Source organism: Cariama cristata, unplaced genomic scaffold (genome assembly GCF_000690535.1).
Source record: "Cariama cristata isolate BGI_N322 unplaced genomic scaffold, ASM69053v1 scaffold14296, whole genome shotgun sequence".
Taxonomy (NCBI): Eukaryota; Metazoa; Chordata; class Aves; order Cariamiformes; family Cariamidae; genus Cariama; species Cariama cristata.
The window spans coordinates 320-17,830 of NW_009622804.1; the positions used below are offsets into that span (position 1 = coordinate 320).

The following is a 17,511-nucleotide window of genomic DNA, read 5'->3' on the forward strand; positions in this document are numbered from 1 at the left end:
CATCTCTAAATATCTACTGGAGAATGTAACACTTGCCAGCCACTGAGTGCTGAGTCTTCCTTGTGTTGACATAACACTAGAATTTCTGTGGAGAAACTTGGATGAAAGTGTTCAAGGAGGAGTCAGATATGATAATGATATAATCATGGGCATGAATGTGCCTACTTACTATTGGGTAATTGTGAACCCTAATCTGATCCTGCTGTATTTCAGCTATTGCTTGGCTCTTGATTTAGAATTAGATCACCATGGGGTTGGGCCCCTGACCTACAGGAGCGTATTTTAGTATTTGAGGAACTAGAGAGCAAATAGGCTGGGGGTCAAGATATAATGTGGTGGTACAGTTTTATCACAGGGTTGTAAAGCCTAAAGAATATAGTCATTACTTGTAATTTTATGCTCTACTGGCACACCATCCTTGTGTGCAATAGGATGTGTGTTTTGGAAGCAGGCTCAGAGATTTCAACAGCTGAAAGCAGTAAAAAATGTGTGTCTCTGAAGAACTTACAGGACTTGATGCCCCTGAGCCCCAACATACCACCATCATGTCGGGCACTGTGTCCATTCTCCAACAATTTGCCAATGGCTTGAAGAGTCGCAGTGAAGAGACGAGGGCGAAAGCTGCCAAGGACTTGCAGCATTATGTCACCATGGAGCTCCGCGAAGTGAGTGCTGCAAATGAGATAATTTATCCTTGTTTATCGTATGAGTGTGGGGCATGGGCTGAGTACATGGGGACAGAGATTTGTGGAATATGGAAGCTGGTCTTAGAGATGAGGTGGGGCATAGCAGGAAGCTTGCCTTTGCCCCAGCATGTAGGAGAGGTGAGTGAGTTGGTGACACAGATGAGTGGTCAAGCACCTGAATAAATAAACTTGACACATCCAGGACACAAAGAAGAGATCCTGTTTTGTGTTTGTAATGTATGGTTGATTTAATTTCTTTCTAAGTGACCTAAGAAGCGTTGTATTTATGGAGGTTTTGGGGGCAGGAAGGAGTGAAAGAATGCTGAAAGCTGATTTGAACTTTCTACTTTTACAGATGAGTCAGGAAGAGTCTACCAGGTTTTATGATCAGCTGAACCATCACATATTTGAGCTGGTCTCTAGCTCTGATGCAAATGAAAGGAAGGGTGGCATTCTGGCTATAGGTGGGTGAAAGTGTTTAATGCCTCTGAGTTTTCTCTTCACGCATCTGTCTTTTGGGACAGATTTTCAAAAGGAATGAGCTTTTATAATTGGGGCCTTTTGTCTGACTGCTCAGTACGCTGGGTGCGTGCTAGTTGCTGGGCTCTGAAAATCTGTCTGAAGTGTCAGCATGGGAGCTGCTGAGTGCTGAGAGTGGTGGAAAACCTGGTGCTTAATGGGCCCTGAGCTCTTCCGGGAGTCGAGCATCAAATGTGAGTGCTGAGCATGTGAAAATTCTGTGCTTGAGCTCAGCTGAGAACAGTTTGTGCTGTCCATTTATATGTATCAGGGTGAGCTGACTTTCTCAACTCTCTTCTGCCTGAGGAGACTGATTCTATTTATTTAAATTTACCTGGCTCACTAACAGCAGCTTCCATCCCTGGGAGGGACTCACAGAGCTTCTGCTTTGATTCTCATCAGCTGCTCCATCAGTTGCTCTGGTTGTGCTTTTGCTGTGACATGGCAGAGCTGCCTGCATCTTGACTCTTAGGGAAATTAGCTTGCATAAATACTTTGCCTTCCAAGCGAGTAGCCTGTATTGTAGCTGTTACTGCTTGAATAACCAAATAGGAGGTGCTCATGGTTTAGGCTCACAGACATCATCATCCAATCCCAATGTGTTTGAATACCACAGAAGTCCCTTAACTAGGGAAATCTTTATTGACAACATCTGATTTTAAGCTGACAGTATCACTTTAAAATTGTTTCTGTGAATTTAGTGCTGTTGAAAGGTGCCGGCTTGACAACCCTGGACACTGATGGCCTCTCTATCTACAGAGCAGGTACAACTCAGGCAGTAGCAGCAAAAGCTTCTGCCACAGTGCTGCCTGCCATGTGCCTCCACTCTGCCCGGGAGAGACCATCTGTTGGGCTGAGGGGAAGAGCAATTTCCATGGTCCATTCAGTCTTTGACTTCTCTACTGAGGCGGACCAGCCATAGTAGTTGCATGTGGATGGATGCCTTTCTATTGGGAATGGGTCTGTGATCCTAGGGTGGATTTTTTTTTTCCTCTTTTAAACTAAAAATGGGGAAAATCTGTGAAGCTACTGGATGCATTTTCCTGCCCATGTAACAAGTTCAGACTCGAAAGAATGGTGGTCCTTCCTATTGCTTGGTTTTTTTATTTTTTTTCCTGTGGATTTGCAGTTTAGGAGGAGGTAATGGGAATCTTTAAAGAATGAGTAGGGAATACTAACTCTCATCCAGGGATTACCTAATGTCTGCCTCACTGACTCTTAGGGAGAACTTACAGCATTGCTCCCTTTCTCTACAGCAAGTCTTATTGGTGTTGAAGGAGGTAACGCCACCCGTATCGGCAGGTTTGCCAACTACCTGAGGAACCTCTTGCCGTCCAATGACCCTGTTGTAATGGAGATGGCCTCCAAGGCTATTGGGCGACTTGCGATGGCTGGTGACACCTTCACAGCTGAGTATGTGGAGTTTGAGGTGAAACGAGCTCTGGAATGGCTGGGAGCTGACAGGAATGAAGGTCGAAGACATGCAGCTGTAAGTGATCTTTTTTTTCTGTCTTTGCCTGTCTTGGAGTGGGATGGTTAGGATTAGTTAACAGTGGTAGGAGATGTACACAGAAAGCTGCAGAAAAGCTCTGGTCAGGATCAGAGTGGCTGCCAGTCCATCTCTGAGAAGCTGTGATGCTCTTGTGGCAGATGTAGAGCTGCTTCATTACTTCTACCTTAGCACAACAGTGTCTCAATTTTCTTTAGTCACTGGGCTAAGAACTGTAAAAGTGTGGAGCTGGAAACAGCTCAGACTCACAGACATTGACAGTCTAAATAAATGATACGACAGTCTAGAAGTTATGAGGTTTGTCTCGGGGTGCTCATCCTCACAGATTGTTACTGTTTCTGTCCCCACCTCCAGGTTCTTGTCCTGCGTGAGCTGGCAATCAGCGTGCCTACCTTCTTCTTCCAACAAGTCCAGCCATTCTTTGACAATATATTTGTGGCTGTGTGGGATCCCAAACAGGCCATCCGAGAGGGAGCTGTTTCTGCCTTAAGAGCCTGCCTTATCCTCACCACTCAACGAGAGCCAAAAGAGATGCAGAAGCCCCAGTGGTACAGAGTAAGAAAATAACTTTGGTTTGAAGCAGCTCCTCATAATGCAATGCAAATGACCAAATGCCAATTTTTAGAAGAGCTGTCTTAGCTAAGGACCTGTGTCACCTTTGTCAGTATGTCTGATTGTCAGTAGAAAACTGCCTCACCTTGAAAGGGTTGAAAATATAATGGCTTACAAAATGAGTAGTTCCTTTAGCCCGTTGTAACTTAACTCCATCAAGAATCCATTGCTCTATCTGCAGCTCATTTTCAGCTGTTGAGCCTGACCTAGTTTTACAGCCATGCAGTCATCTATCTATTGTTATCTCTTACTAGAATAGGTGGTTTTATTAGTGTAGATAAAACATAAGTGAAAAAGGTAAGGATTCTTTTGTCTGAACCTTAGGTTTGCTGCCACTGTCACATGAATTCAAGCTTCATAATATCAAATAAGGTTTGGACAATGCAGTCAAGTGTTGTGAACTTGAATTCCTTGTAGTCAAATAAGTGATGCAGATATTGATGAAGTTTATACCATGGCATGGTTGACTGGCTGTTTGATTAGTGCTGTTGAAAATGCTTTGCAGCAGAGTCCACAACTACTGGGTGAATCTGAATTTTGTGGTGTTATACTCTGTTATTACTCAGTTGAGGTTTGTGTCTACTCTTGGAAAATTACAGGACATCAGTAACTCTTGACTGGCAGTACTACTTTATTTCCACAGGCTTCATTTCTGCATGATTACTGAGATTTCTTTTCTTTTCCCCCAAGCATACATATGAAGAGGCTGAGAAGGGCTTTGATGAGACTTTGGCCAAAGAGAAAGGAATGAACCGTGATGACCGAATCCATGGTGCCTTACTGATCCTCAATGAGCTAGTGAGAATCAGCAGTATGGAGGGAGAGGTGAGCAAATGAACAAAATGGAGATTATGGCTTTTGGTCGCCTGATTGATTTACAATGTGTAGCAACTCAACAATATGTCGAAATACCACATTGTGTTTAAAATGGGGTTGTTAGGCTGAAAAGTCATCTGAATGTGGAGTCAGAGCATTGATTATTGCAAATTGAAGTGTATCAGAGAAATAATAGTGACGATAACAACAGTGGGCTGAGTAGGTATTAAGCTCTGATGGAAAGTGTTATTAGTTGGACTAATTACAATGAAAAAGAATTTTATAAGGAATAAGGACCCTGTTGCATGTTAGATACCCAAATATTTTTGCTGGATTTTGATAAGTTGGTGTTTTACAGCCATTTGGGTATCAGTTATACAGGATGCTGCTCAGGAGATTTGGGTAGCACTGTCCTGGGAATCTCCTATCGCCTACTGTTTTTTTGGTTGTGGTTTTTTGTTTTTGTTGGGTTTGTGGGGTTTTTTTGGAAAAAACATGCTTTTCTACTTTGTGCAGCGCCTTAGAGAGGAGATGGAAGAGATCACTCAGCAGCAGCTTGTGCATGACAAGTACTGCAAAGACCTGATGGGCTTCAGTACCAAACCTCGCCACATCACTCCCTTCACTAGCTTCCAGTCCCTTCAGCCCTCTCAGTCAAATGCTTTGGCTGGTCTTCTGGGGTACAGTGCTCACCAAGGAATCATGGGTTTCGCAACCTCACCTGTCCCAGCAAAGTCTACATTAGTAGAAAGTCGATGCTGCAGGGATCTAATGGAAGAGAAGTTTGATCAAGTAAGTGTTTGTTCTTCAACTTGTCTGTCAACATTCACAACGTCGGTTCTTGCAGAGCAATTGTCCTCTGTGTCCTTACTTAGCAGGAAATAGTGCCTAGTATTGAATTGAGACTTCAAACTCATTAATTATATGTATCCTGGCTTTGTCACTGTCTCTCTTGGAGCAAATTATTTACTTTCTTTGGAAGCAGTCTTAATTATCCATCTTTCTGATGGACTCTGAAGCCAAATGTCAGTATAATGCCTTAAAGCACCCAGGTAATAAACATTTCTGCATTACTGCCAATGGCCATCCTTCAAAGCCCAATCTCTGTCCCCTTTCAGGTCTGCCAGTGGGTTCTCAAGTGCAGAACCAGCAAAAATTCTTTGATCCAGATGACGGTTCTCAATCTGCTACCACGGTTGGCGGCTTTCCGGCCTTCAGCATTCACAGGTGACAAGACAGATGGTTGGATGTTAGAAATGTTGCTGAGATTCAGCTGGAAGTTATCCAGCTCTCTTTGCCTGCGCAAGCTCATCTGGATCAATCGAGCAGTACAAATGTGGTGCTTGTAAGATGAGCACATTCCTCTGTGGGAGGGCAGTCTTTTTTTTTTTTCTGAATAAGTGTGACTTGATGTCTGATACCAAAATGTTGCTCTGATGAAGAAAATGGATTGAAAACTATTGTCTGAATTCTGTGATCAATACCACAAGAAATAGAACCTCCTTTTTGTTTGGTTGTTGTTTTTTTTTCTCAGTAGGTCAGGCTTAGGGTTGAACTCTGCTCTCTTGCTCCCACTCAATGTATCCAAAATATTATCAGCAAAGTCATCTTCCTTTTCTCTGTTGCATGTGCCAGGAAATATCAAGTAAAAATGGGAAATATTTGCCAGCTCTAAAGGAGTTCAATTGATTTTTTTCAAGCAAGCTTAGGAGAGTATCAGAGTTGGAGGCAAGTCACCAAGCTGCTCGAAGAGGGTTGGAACAAACTTTGTGTTATTATTCCAAATTTCCAATCAATCACTATAAAAACAAGATGCTTGGATCTTATTTGTGTGTAAAACCTGTTGCAAAGTTAGTTGGTTTTTTTTTTTCCTCATAGCTCTTTTATTTTGGTGAGTTTGTTTTTTTTTTTTAAAAGAAAGCTTTCTGGACTTTGAAAATTTTATTATATGGTGACATGTGTTTGCCGCTGCTCATGTCAGCAAATTTTGTATGGCTATGTCTGTTTCCTAGTTTTATACTTGTAAAAGTTTAGTTGCAAATGTGATGCAACTGTATAAACCTAAGTGAGTTCCAACATCTATATTGTTCTCTTTTGTGGGCAGCTGATCAGTATCTTCCAGACACCATGAATCATGTTCTCAGCTGTGTGAAGAAGGAGAAGGAGCGAACAGCAGCTTTCCAGGCCTTGGGTTTGCTTTCTGTGGCTGTGAGGTCTGAGTTTCAAGCTTACCTGGCAAAAGTCCTTGAAATCATAAAAGCAGCTCTTCCACCAAAGGACTTTGCCCACAAGTAAGTATGTGAAAGTTAGAGGAAGAAACTGAAACACGTGTTCTTTGTATAATTTTTGTGATGTGGGGTCAAATTATTGTATTAAAATCAGAGGTATTTCTGTAAGACTGATAACACAGAAGTGGGGTGAGGAAAGATGCTTGAAAAATAGCAGCTCCTCCTAATGAACTTTTTATATGGTTCCTTCCCAGGAGGCAGAAGTCTGTCCAGGTTGATGCCACAGTCTTCACCTGCATTAGTATGCTGGCACGAGCCATGGGACCCAGTATCCAGCAGGACATCAAAGAGCTTTTGGAACCTATGCTGGCAGTGGGCCTGAGGTAAGTACAAGGCACGGGAGCACATTTTTCTGTTAGCCACTGGATGGCATTGTTGACCGCACAGAGTGAGACCTTGAAAGTCTTCAGACTGAGAAGGAAGATTATTGCTTTTAAATGATCTTTCAGAAGATCAATATAGCTCTTTCAAAAAAATAATATGTTTTAAGTGTTAACGTGTGTTTTGAGTTACTTAAGAGCGCTGGTCGCTGTGTGAAGAAATCTTTTTTGTAGAACAACTAGTGAATTCAAAAGCAATTACTTTCCACTATTCAAACACATTTGGCAACAGCCTGCAAAAATGTAGAAAGCCTCTGAAGGCCAGCAGATTTCTGCCATATCAAATTGGTAGGGAAGGAGAATTGAAGTGCTGAATATTTGCTCCTAGCTTCTTTCACCTTTGGAGCTGACAGTTCCTGTTGGACGTTTCCCAGCTCATGAATCTGTTAGTATGGGAGAGTATGGACAAAGTATCCGGGTAGCACAAAGCTATTTAGATTAGATTAATGTTGCCATCTGGAAGTGAATTCAGTTGCCCTTGTGTCTAAAAAGCACAAGTACAAGGAATCGCTTAGATTTGTAACAGTATTCTAGCAATGTTGCCTAATGTAACAATGTGTGCTGCAGTCCCCCTTATTTGCTCACCAAGTTCATACAAGAAGGTCATCTCATGTGCCTTGGTTCACGCAAGGATTCCTGTGCTCTGCTGGCAGGCATTGCTGCGATGTGTGCCCACAATTATCTCCTGATGGGCAAAGGCATAAACAAAAAGGTGAACTGTGCACTTCATATTGTTTCTGTTCTAATGACGATCTGCCTGCTTCTTGCCCTCAGCCCTGCTCTGACAGCTGTGCTGTACGACTTGAGTCGTCAGATCCCCCAGCTAAAGAAGGATATCCAGGATGGGCTGCTGAAAATGCTCTCCCTTGTTCTAATGCACAAGCCTCTGCGACATCCAGGCATGCCAAAGGGCCTTGCCCACCAGCTTGCCTCCCCTAGCCTCACCAACATCCCAGAGGCCAGTGATGTGGGTAGCATCACCCTTGCCCTTCGTACGCTGGGTAGCTTTGAGTTTGAAGGTAAGATGATATAAGGAGGCAGGGGCCAAGGGGTATGGGATATAAACACTAATGCATTGGAGTAGAGTACAAATAGCAGGAAGACTCTGAGAGCACTTTCTTTAAATTCCTATTCCCTAGTAAGATCAGCAGTTGAGGTGTAAACCTATGTTAAACTCCCCATCTTCTTCTTTCTAGGCCACTCTCTGACTCAGTTTGTTCGGCACTGTGCAGACCACTTTCTGAACAGCGAACACAAGGAGATCCGGATGGAAGCAGCCCGCACTTGCTCTCGCTTGCTCACACCTTCCATCCACTTGATCAGTGGTCATGCCCATGTGGTCAGTCAGACGGCCGTGCAGGTTGTGGCTGATGTTCTCAGCAAACTGCTTGTGGTTGGAATAACCGACCCAGGTTAGCGTGGGATTCAGGGAAAAGGGTTCTCCACATGTTAATTGTAGCACATGAGCAGGTGACAATATTAAGGTTGTGGTAGAATTTGAACGTATTTGCTTCTAACTTAAGCTGTCATTCTTTATAAATTAAAAAGGTCTCCCAGTTTGTCTTCCTAGATCTGGATTTTTGAGGTATTAATAGAGAACACTAGTGCAAAATGCTCAAACTGTGCCCTTGTTAATCCTTTGAACTAGGTAAAGTCCTGAGACTTCTTTTGCTGTTGTTCTGTGTCATGGCCTTCAACTTTGTAGTTTGGGAAGGGATTAGTCCCTTCTGTTGAATCTTCCTACTTGATTTTTTTATTCATTCAGTTGCAATATGGTAACTTGAGATGAGTTAATTTTCTGCACACTGCCTCCAAATGTGCCACTTGTAGGTGCAAGAGGTTGGCATTGTACTAATCTGGTTGTTGGGGCAGTTCTGAGCAGCACTGACTTTGTTGGGCTGACCTACCCTGTTTCTTGTGTGTAAAACACGTGTCTCACGCTGGGGAAGCTCTCAGCATTTCCCTGAGGTGAAGAATTTCTGACACCAGTTTCTGAATAAGGGCAATAATGAGAACAGGAGTTTACTGCGTTTAAAGAGAAACAAATGTGTTGTTGCAGACCCCGATATACGTTTCTGTGTGTTGGCTTCTCTGGATGAGCGATTTGATGCTCACCTTGCCCAGGCGGAAAATTTGCAAGCTCTTTTTGTGGCCCTGAATGATCAAGTATTTGAAATCCGGGAGCTGGCCATCTGTACTGTGGGTCGTCTGAGCAGCATGAACCCTGCTTTTGTCATGCCTTTCCTGCGCAAGATGTTAATCCAGGTAATGAAGAGGGATGCCTGCAGTGAAAATAAGGTAGTTGGTATTGAGACTAATATGGTGCTAAAGGACCGGGCTATCTAGCTCTAGTGAATGTGTGGGAGAGTTGGAGAATATCTGCCTTTTGGAAAATATTTATTATGCATCTTAGTAGGTTTCAGCAAGTGTTTTTAGTGATAGATATTTGGACTGAAGCTCTAAGGATGTATTAGGAAAGGATAGCAGTTCATTATTTCACCCCACGTTCATCACGCTGGACTGCTTTCCATCTGTATTGAGGAAGAATGTTCTGTGCTTCTTTTAGGTGAATGGATGGCACCACTTCATAAACGTAGATGGTTTTGGAGCCGTCTATTCAGTTTTATGCTAATTTTAGCTTCATTTACACATAAATGACTGGATGGAGTGTAAACGTAGAACACCCTTTACAAGTGCTGAGATTGTTTTTTCTTTCTGCTGTCGTTGGACAGGAGAGGAGGAAATCCAAAGTATTTTTACCTACCTCTATTTTGCTTGTCTTCACACTTCATTGCCTTTTCTGCAGATTCTAACAGAGCTGGAACACAGTGGTGTTGGCAGGATTAAAGAGCAAAGTGCCAGGATGTTGGGTCACTTGGTTTCTAATGCTCCACGCCTCATTCGTCCGTATATGGAACCTATACTTAAGGTAGAGTCTCTCTACATTTCCTGGTGACTTTAGAGTGAGATGATATAGCAATTGGATACCTGACCCTCAGGAGCTGCAGTTCTTTTACTTCATCATAGCAGGAAAAAAATCAGATTGGTGTGGATATTGCCCACAGTAATGCATGTATGTGACAGTGTAGCCTGATTCGATTCTGGATTTCCATACAGTTGTGAAATGGAAGTTTCATTTGCTGTTGAAATGCTCACCATGATGCAAGCTGAGCCCCTGTGGAATCAATTTCAGGCATAAACAAAAGGAAAGATAATTTTAAGTACTGTATGTACAGCAAGAAATCTTCTAAGCACATTCTAAGTTGTTCCTCTGTCACCTACCAGGCGCTAATTGTGAAACTGAAAGATCCTGATCCAGATCCAAATCCGGGGGTGATTAACAACGTCCTAGCTACCATAGGGGAGCTGGCACAGGTAGGGATACTGCAGGTACCTCTTTGTCATGCTTGTCAGTTGTTAAACTTTTGGTGATGCTAGACAAAGGACTTTTGTCTTTCAATAGGTCAGTGGGCTGGAGATGAGGAAGTGGGTGGATGAACTCTTCATTATAATTATGGACATGCTACAGGACTCTTCCCTGCTGGCTAAAAGACAAGTAAGTGTTTGACAACTGCACTAAACTTGCCATCTGCTGTGGCCAAAGCTGTAATGAAATATCCATGTGTCCCATCATAGATGCTAAAATGAACCTTTAAATCACTCAAGTCTCTCCAGTGGAGTGTACGGTTGCACTTGTGGCACACAGGTGAGGGATTGTAGTGCCTGTCTCTTCTGACATAGTACAGAGTTGTTAAAGGCAAAGAAGATAAAAAAAAAAGGAAGCAGTTTTTGGTTTTATTGGAAGGCTTGGACTAACTGAATTGAATGCCTATTTGAATTGTATCTCTGAGTGAGGGCAATTATGGCAGTTGGAGTCTAACAAATTGTTGATTATCACTTTCTTTGCTTATTAAAATATGCTTTTTATAGAGGCTTTCAAACCATGGACTATGGTTTCCAGTGTGATCCTAAAATGCTCAAAGAAATTTTACAGAAGTTGAATGACTGATGGATCAGGAAACATAATAAATACCCTAGTCAAAACTAATCTTCTCTGGGCTTGATCTTTCCAGGTGGCTCTGTGGACACTGGGACAGCTTGTGGCCAGCACTGGTTATGTGGTAGAACCATACAGGAAGTACCCAACTTTGCTGGAGGTGCTTCTGAACTTCCTGAAGACTGAGCAGAACCAGGGCACCCGTAGAGAGGTATGAACATGAAGCTATCACACAACCATTCCTAAAAGTTTTCTGGGGACAGAGCTATCAAGTCTATCTGCATAGATTGGGAGGTGGGATGGGGGAAATCATTGTTGTGGCTGATAGAAGTACAATAAGCAGAATTAAGAGGATGAAAGTGTTGAAATGGCCTCCAGCAGTTGAATGGAAATCATTGATGTTTTTTTCCAGGCAGTCACTTTAGTTCCAGATCTTCTCTCTTTAATCCTCAGGAACTTTTCAAACATGTGGGTTCATGTGTTGACTTTTGCCTTGGTGATGAAGTTCTGATGAATTTTCTTTTTGTTTCTGTCTTATCAGGCTATTCGTGTGTTAGGTTTGCTGGGTGCTTTGGACCCTTACAAACACAAAGTGAACATTGGCATGATAGATCAGTCACGAGATGCCTCAGCCGTCAGCCTCTCAGAGTCCAAATCCAGCCAGGATTCTTGTAAGTATCTGAATTTCTTTCAAGTGAATAACTTTATGATCTGCAAACAGATCTTGATTATTTTGTTGTCGTTGCTGTCTCGTTTTACTGTTACCAATTTGTCTCCTCTTCTTAACAAATCATTGGTGTACATGTTTTCACCTAATACTTAGGTGCTTCTGAACTGATATGCAAGACCATTTAATATGTAGTTTGTGACTCTACCTTCTTTCTCCTAGCGGACTACAGTACCAGTGAGATGTTGGTGAACATGGGAAACCTCCCTCTGGATGAGTTCTATCCAGCTGTCTCTATGGTGGCACTGATGAGAATTTTCAGAGATCAGTCCTTGTCCCAGCACCACACTATGGTAGTTCAGGCCATCACCTTTATTTTCAAATCTCTTGGGCTGAAGTGTGTGCAGTTCCTGCCCCAGGTCATGCCAACGTTCCTTAACGTAATACGGGTTTGTGATGGTGCCATCCGAGAGGTGAGTGTACTAGGGACTGCTCCTCCTTCCTTCTTGTTCCATTGCTGTAAATTAAGAATCCATTTTTAAAAAGAGAATGTGACTGGCTTTGGGCATTGCTGTGCTATGTGCTGCTGCCAAGCATGCTGCAGAAGTGAGGTTCAGCTTTGCTTTTTCTGTCCTGTGAGCATTTGGTAGAATATCCAGTGGAAACAGTTTTTCTGCTTCTTATTGAAACAGCTGCTTCTGAGCGTAATCCTTGGAAGGCCAACATTTGATTCTGGTTTTTTATCAAGCTGGTCTTGTTCAAGAAAAGAACCTGTGCAGCTTCCAGAGCTTTCAGTGATCTCTGCATTAATGTACTGTTGCAAACAGTATTATTAAATAATAGAGGTAGATTCTTTAAATTTCTGATACAACCATGTACTTTGGCTCATCTGTGAGAAGGAAAATTCAATTTGCTACAGTCTGCTAACATTCAGAGCAGTGTGGGTGGTGATTCCACAGCAGTGCTTTCTCTTCCTTCCCACTTAAGTTACAGTTTTAAAAGGAAATGAGAATTGTGTGAAGATAATAACGGGCTTAAGGTTCACCTAACCAGAGATGACTGCTGTTTGCCAAGCCTTTTCCTCAGGCAGCTGAAATCTCTGGAGTGGGAAGGGCAGTTTGTAGTAGTTATTGGTACTGTGTTTTATAGGTGGGATGGGTGCTCCCTTAGCAGAATCCCAACCCTGCTATAGAACCGCTGTTTTCTCCCAGACTGAACTACTACTCAGATTGGAAGGAAAACATCTCACACGCCTGGGTTGGCCGAACTCCTAGACCTGACTGATCTAACTTGCTTGAAAGCTATGCAGTTGTGCACACTCTGTTTAAAAATTTTCAGGTAAAAGAAGATGGTGAAAGTGTACTGGGGAGAAGAGCTGAGGTGGGTACACGTGACACTAAAGCCTAAAGGAGGCAGGTCCTTGTCCTATATGTAAGCATCCTCTCACTATGCCAGAAAAAAAAAAGGCACAATACAGGAGCTCAGCGTTTGTTTTTGGTAAATGTAGGTGTACTGCTTTCACTAAAGAAGCTGATGTTATTTCTTACTTAGTTTAAACAAAAATCTGTTATCTCTTTTTCTGAGCTTCATTTTGTATTTTGACACTGTGGTCTTCAAATACTGCATGAAGAAATGAGACTTAATACATGGTAACTTTTTCCTGTTTTCCTAGAGGAAAAAAGACTGTATACATTGGTTTTGTGGGCAAAGCTATTTAACCCACGTTATTTCATACCAATGTCAAAAGTAAATTCGTTATCATGAATTAGTGCATAAGATTGTACTGGGGCAAAAGGAATTGCAAAACTGTTACAGTATATGCAAATAAAATTGTCTCAGTCAAAATTCTTCTATGGTACAATCAACCATCTTTCAAAAAAATGTAATATTTCTGGCAAGGACCAAACTCTCTTCCCCAGTAACTTTTCACCAATGTATCTTGGTGGGAAAAAGAAAGAGTACCTTAAAATGTGTGCCAGTTTGGTTTACAGGCAGGGGGAAAAGATGAGGGGCTAAATTTTTGGAAGCATCCTTCAAACCTAAATTACAAAGCTCTGTAGTTGAGGTGTTTGTGCTTGCAAATCCATTCTGATGCTGTAAATTTGCTGATGCATTGTCAACACCTGTTTGTATGCTTGACTGTCTAAGGCTTTGAGCTCACAAAATTTTTGATGAAAGTTGGGTGGGGGAACCCAATTGAAAAACCCAAAACCGCTCCCCTGCCCCCCACATACACACACACCAAAAACCCCAAACCACTGAGCTGAAGCTGCTAAGAATTTAGCCCCAGATTTTGAGCACATAGGAGCTATGCATGCTATTTGTTTGGTAAATAAGCTTGCAATTGGCCTGTGGAAAAAAAACCAAAACACGTTTACCCAGTGTTGCTTTGATATTTGAATAAGCTACATTGATCACTACACATTTCTTCCTTCCAGTTCCTGTTCCAGCAGCTAGGGATGTTGGTGTCCTTTGTGAGAAGTCATATTCGGCCCTATATGGATGAAATTGTCACCCTGATGAGAGTGAGTACAATCTTTAAGCCAACACTTTACTATCAGAAAAGGTGGATAGTGTTTCTGTCCCTATCAAATGTATCAATTACTTTATAAACCCATATGAAGTTCAGAATTCCATGTATTTGAAGTAATAGTTGTATTTTGAAATAACGTGTATTTGAAATGATAATTACGTTTTTACTAGTAACTGCAATAAGAGCAGCTTCTAGGTTCTGCTAGTGCCTGAATTCTTTTCAGTGCTTGGATTTTGTGTGCTTACTACTTTCAGAATCATAGTTTTAGCAAGAGGTGTTTGGAGTTTGTAAATAGGTGGCATTTCACTTCATTTTCACTTACTGTTTGCAAACAGTTAGAAGGATTAGGAAAAATCAGTTTCTAAGGGGCTGTTTTTAACAGCTATAGATATACTGGAGGCACAGTGTTTTAAAAATAGACCAAAACTGCCAATTTATATTAGTCTATAGGGAAGTATAGGCCTTCCCTGCAATCTTGAAGTTATCTAGAGATTGTTTCCTACAGTTTGCTTTTCTTGTAATTGGTACAACTCAGTTGAAGAACTGTTTAACTTTTCCCTTTTTTTTTTTTTTTCCTTCTTCTGTAGGACTTCTGGGTCATGAACAACTCCATACAGAGCACCATTATCTTACTTATTGAGCAAATTGTGGTTGCTCTAGGAGGCGAATTCAAACTTTATCTGCCTCAGCTCATTCCTCACATGTTACGGGTCTTCATGCATGACAATAGTCAGAGTCGCATTGTCTCTGTCAAGGTGAGTGGGAAGCTGCAGCAGCTGGGTTGATTTGGGTACTGCCGAGGCAGGTAAATGCCCAACATGCTGTGCTTCAGCAGGGCTTCTTGGTTGTGTGTTGCAAGCAAATGGGATAGGTGCAGTTCCGCAGTGGCTTGGTATAAAGTGATGTAGGCAGTACTTTGCAAAGTGCAGGGTTAAAGCAACTTTTTGCTGGATACTGACTTATTTTAAATGCATGTCCTTCATGACTTTGAGTCACATTGGGTCATTTTTTTCCCTCCAGCTATTGAACGCGATCCAGCTCTTTGGAGCTAACCTGGATGACTACCTTCATTTGTTACTACCTCCCATTGTAAAGCTATTCGATGCCCCAGATGTTCCAGTGGTGGCTCGCAAGTAAGCGTTGGTGGCTTTGCAGTCTCTTTCTTTGTCTGTGATGTCCAAGTTCTGCAATGGCTGCCCTAGCCACGTGTGGAATGAAATACTGCTTGATTCCTTCCACGGGTTTTCTCTATATTAAATCATTATGGAAGGTTATTTTTGGTTGGATGTCACAACACTGTTACTGGCTTTTCTTGGGTATAGACTATTACTTTCTGGTTTTCACCTGGCAGTATTTTAGTCACTGCAACTTGCAAGCTGTCCTGCAAGTACTAGCTGCATTAACAGAGTTCTGGTGACCTGTTTTTCCTATTACTGTTATTGCCTAGGAGGACTGAGCATGAATCACTTATATATTTTTACATCTTGTTTCTCCCGTCTTATACTGTGAGAGGTAAGTCCTCCCTTCTTTCTGCTCTGACTTTAGAGCTGCTCTAGAAACAGTGGACCGCTTGACAGAGTCCCTGGATTTCACTGATTATGCATCACGGATTATTCATCCCATTGTGCGAACACTAGATCAGAGCCCTGAGCTACGAACAACTGCAATGGACACTCTCTCCTCTCTGGTGTTCCAGTTGGGAAAGAAGGTAATATTCTTCTTAGGCTTGAAAACTGGTAGAAGGATGGACTATCCCAAAGATCAAGGCTTAAAAGTTGAATATTTGTAATGCAGTCATTCTGGATTTTAAAGAAAACAGATTTTTCTTCTCTTCGTTGTTTCTGGAATTGGGAGTTGCTGAAATCAAACTTTCAGAATTGGTTTCTTAGAAGATCAATGATACAAAGGTGAAATTTTACTGCTCTTGGTAACACTGAGTAACTAGCTTTTGATGCGTTTCCCTGTACAGTACCAGATTTTCATCCCAATGGTGAACAAAGTTCTGGTGCGACACAGAATTAACCATCAACGCTATGATGTTCTTATCTGCAGAATTGTAAAGGTGAGTTGATAAGTATATAGTTATTTGCATAAGGGCACTTTGGGGATGTTTTCATGTTGAAACAGATGTAGCAGGAAACTTCATTTTGAGTTACTCATGAAATGAAGAATGATTTTTGCTGTATTTGTGTGTTAAGTACAGCTTTTTAAGGAGACTCTGAGATTGCATTGGGAATATTCCTGTCAACTGGTATCAGTTATTTCCTATAGAGAGATCACTCTAAGTTCTAGGTAAGAACTTAGACTTGTAGCCAGTGTCGTCATTTTTTCTCAGTAGTTCTTAAATGTGGATTTACCCTATTTTTTTTCACAGTTTCAGGACTTAAGGAGACTTTGTTGTCTCCATATTTTCCATAGGATGTCCCGCATTTCAAAAACTTAGTAACTGGTTTGCAGTTCAGTTAGTGTAGAGCAGGCAGCACACTGCTGTTCGCGGCTTACTAGTGAGTCAAATAGGAAGGAGTGCTTGTTTTAAGGTGCATTATTTTGGCTTTTAATACTAGGAGCTAAGATTTCTTAGGTTACCTTGAATAGAAAAGGGATATCATTCGAGTTCTCCGCTTTATAAGGTGTCATTGTTACAATGAAACACGGTTGTTTGCTTCACGAATTTTGCTGTGAGATTGGATAATACTCTGCCTTTATCATCCATTTAGCTTGTGGAAAATTGCTTTTGTATGTGTGGGTGTGATTTTCATTGTAAGCCATTTATTGTAGGGCTATACTCTTGCTGATGAAGAGGAGGATCCCCTGATTTATCAGCACCGAATGCTGAGAAGCAACCAGGGAGAAACTTTGGCCAGTGGTCCTGTGGAAACGGGTCCCATGAAGAAATTACATGTTAGCACCATCAACCTACAGAAAGTAAGACTGGAGCACTGCACAGCACGAGTTTGCTCCTGAAGGGAGGAGCTATTGTGTCACATCTAAGGAATTTGCCCAGTGCATCTGAACTATATTTATTTACATCTCTCTTCTGTTGCCAGTTCGGTGCAAAACCGAGGTCAAAGTAGTGTCTGAGACTCTCTTTAAAATTAGAAGGTGCTAAGCAACTTTAAAGATAGGAGCAGCTGGATTATCAGGCTATTAATGGCCATGAAGTAGCCTTGACACTTTTCTTATGTGAAGTATGAACAAGACATCCTAGATCACAAGGAGTCATCTGTAGCTTCTAGAGACATCTATTTCAGAGCCTCTGCCTTTTTTCATAGCCACTTCTCTTATATCTTAGTGCAATACACTCTTGAAGCCAGTATAGAACTTAATAGCTAAGCACTGGCTAGTTTGAACAGTAAATGCCTGTAGCACTCAGTTCATTAGTGGGATGAGTTGGTTTGAAAATGCTGGACTTAATGTGTTTAGAATTACACTTTTAAGTATTTGTAAGCTGATGTTTCAACAGTGGCTTCAGCTGTTCATGTATTTTTTTAGGGAAAGCATTA

The 17,511-nt window shown here is 41.8% G+C and overlaps 1 protein-coding gene across 1 annotated transcript in view; it reads left to right on the top strand.

The window, feature by feature from the left end:
- The first annotated feature begins 545 nt into the window (after positions 1-545).
- The window catches only part of MTOR (mechanistic target of rapamycin (serine/threonine kinase)), a 65,539-nt gene continuing 48,573 nt past the window's right edge, over positions 546-17,511 (top strand). The window contains 24 exon segments of the mRNA XM_009702495.1: positions 546-665; positions 1,042-1,150; positions 2,462-2,694; positions 3,070-3,270; positions 4,018-4,152; positions 4,660-4,935; positions 5,262-5,370; positions 6,248-6,434; positions 6,626-6,754; positions 7,586-7,830; positions 8,008-8,223; positions 8,871-9,076; positions 9,618-9,740; positions 10,097-10,186; positions 10,275-10,367; positions 10,885-11,019; positions 11,350-11,479; positions 11,698-11,948; positions 13,914-14,000; positions 14,596-14,763; positions 15,029-15,141; positions 15,554-15,716; positions 15,978-16,070; positions 16,787-16,933. Coding sequence (XP_009700797.1) covers positions 546-665; positions 1,042-1,150; positions 2,462-2,694; positions 3,070-3,270; positions 4,018-4,152; positions 4,660-4,935; positions 5,262-5,370; positions 6,248-6,434; positions 6,626-6,754; positions 7,586-7,830; positions 8,008-8,223; positions 8,871-9,076; positions 9,618-9,740; positions 10,097-10,186; positions 10,275-10,367; positions 10,885-11,019; positions 11,350-11,479; positions 11,698-11,948; positions 13,914-14,000; positions 14,596-14,763; positions 15,029-15,141; positions 15,554-15,716; positions 15,978-16,070; positions 16,787-16,933 — 3,759 coding nt within the window.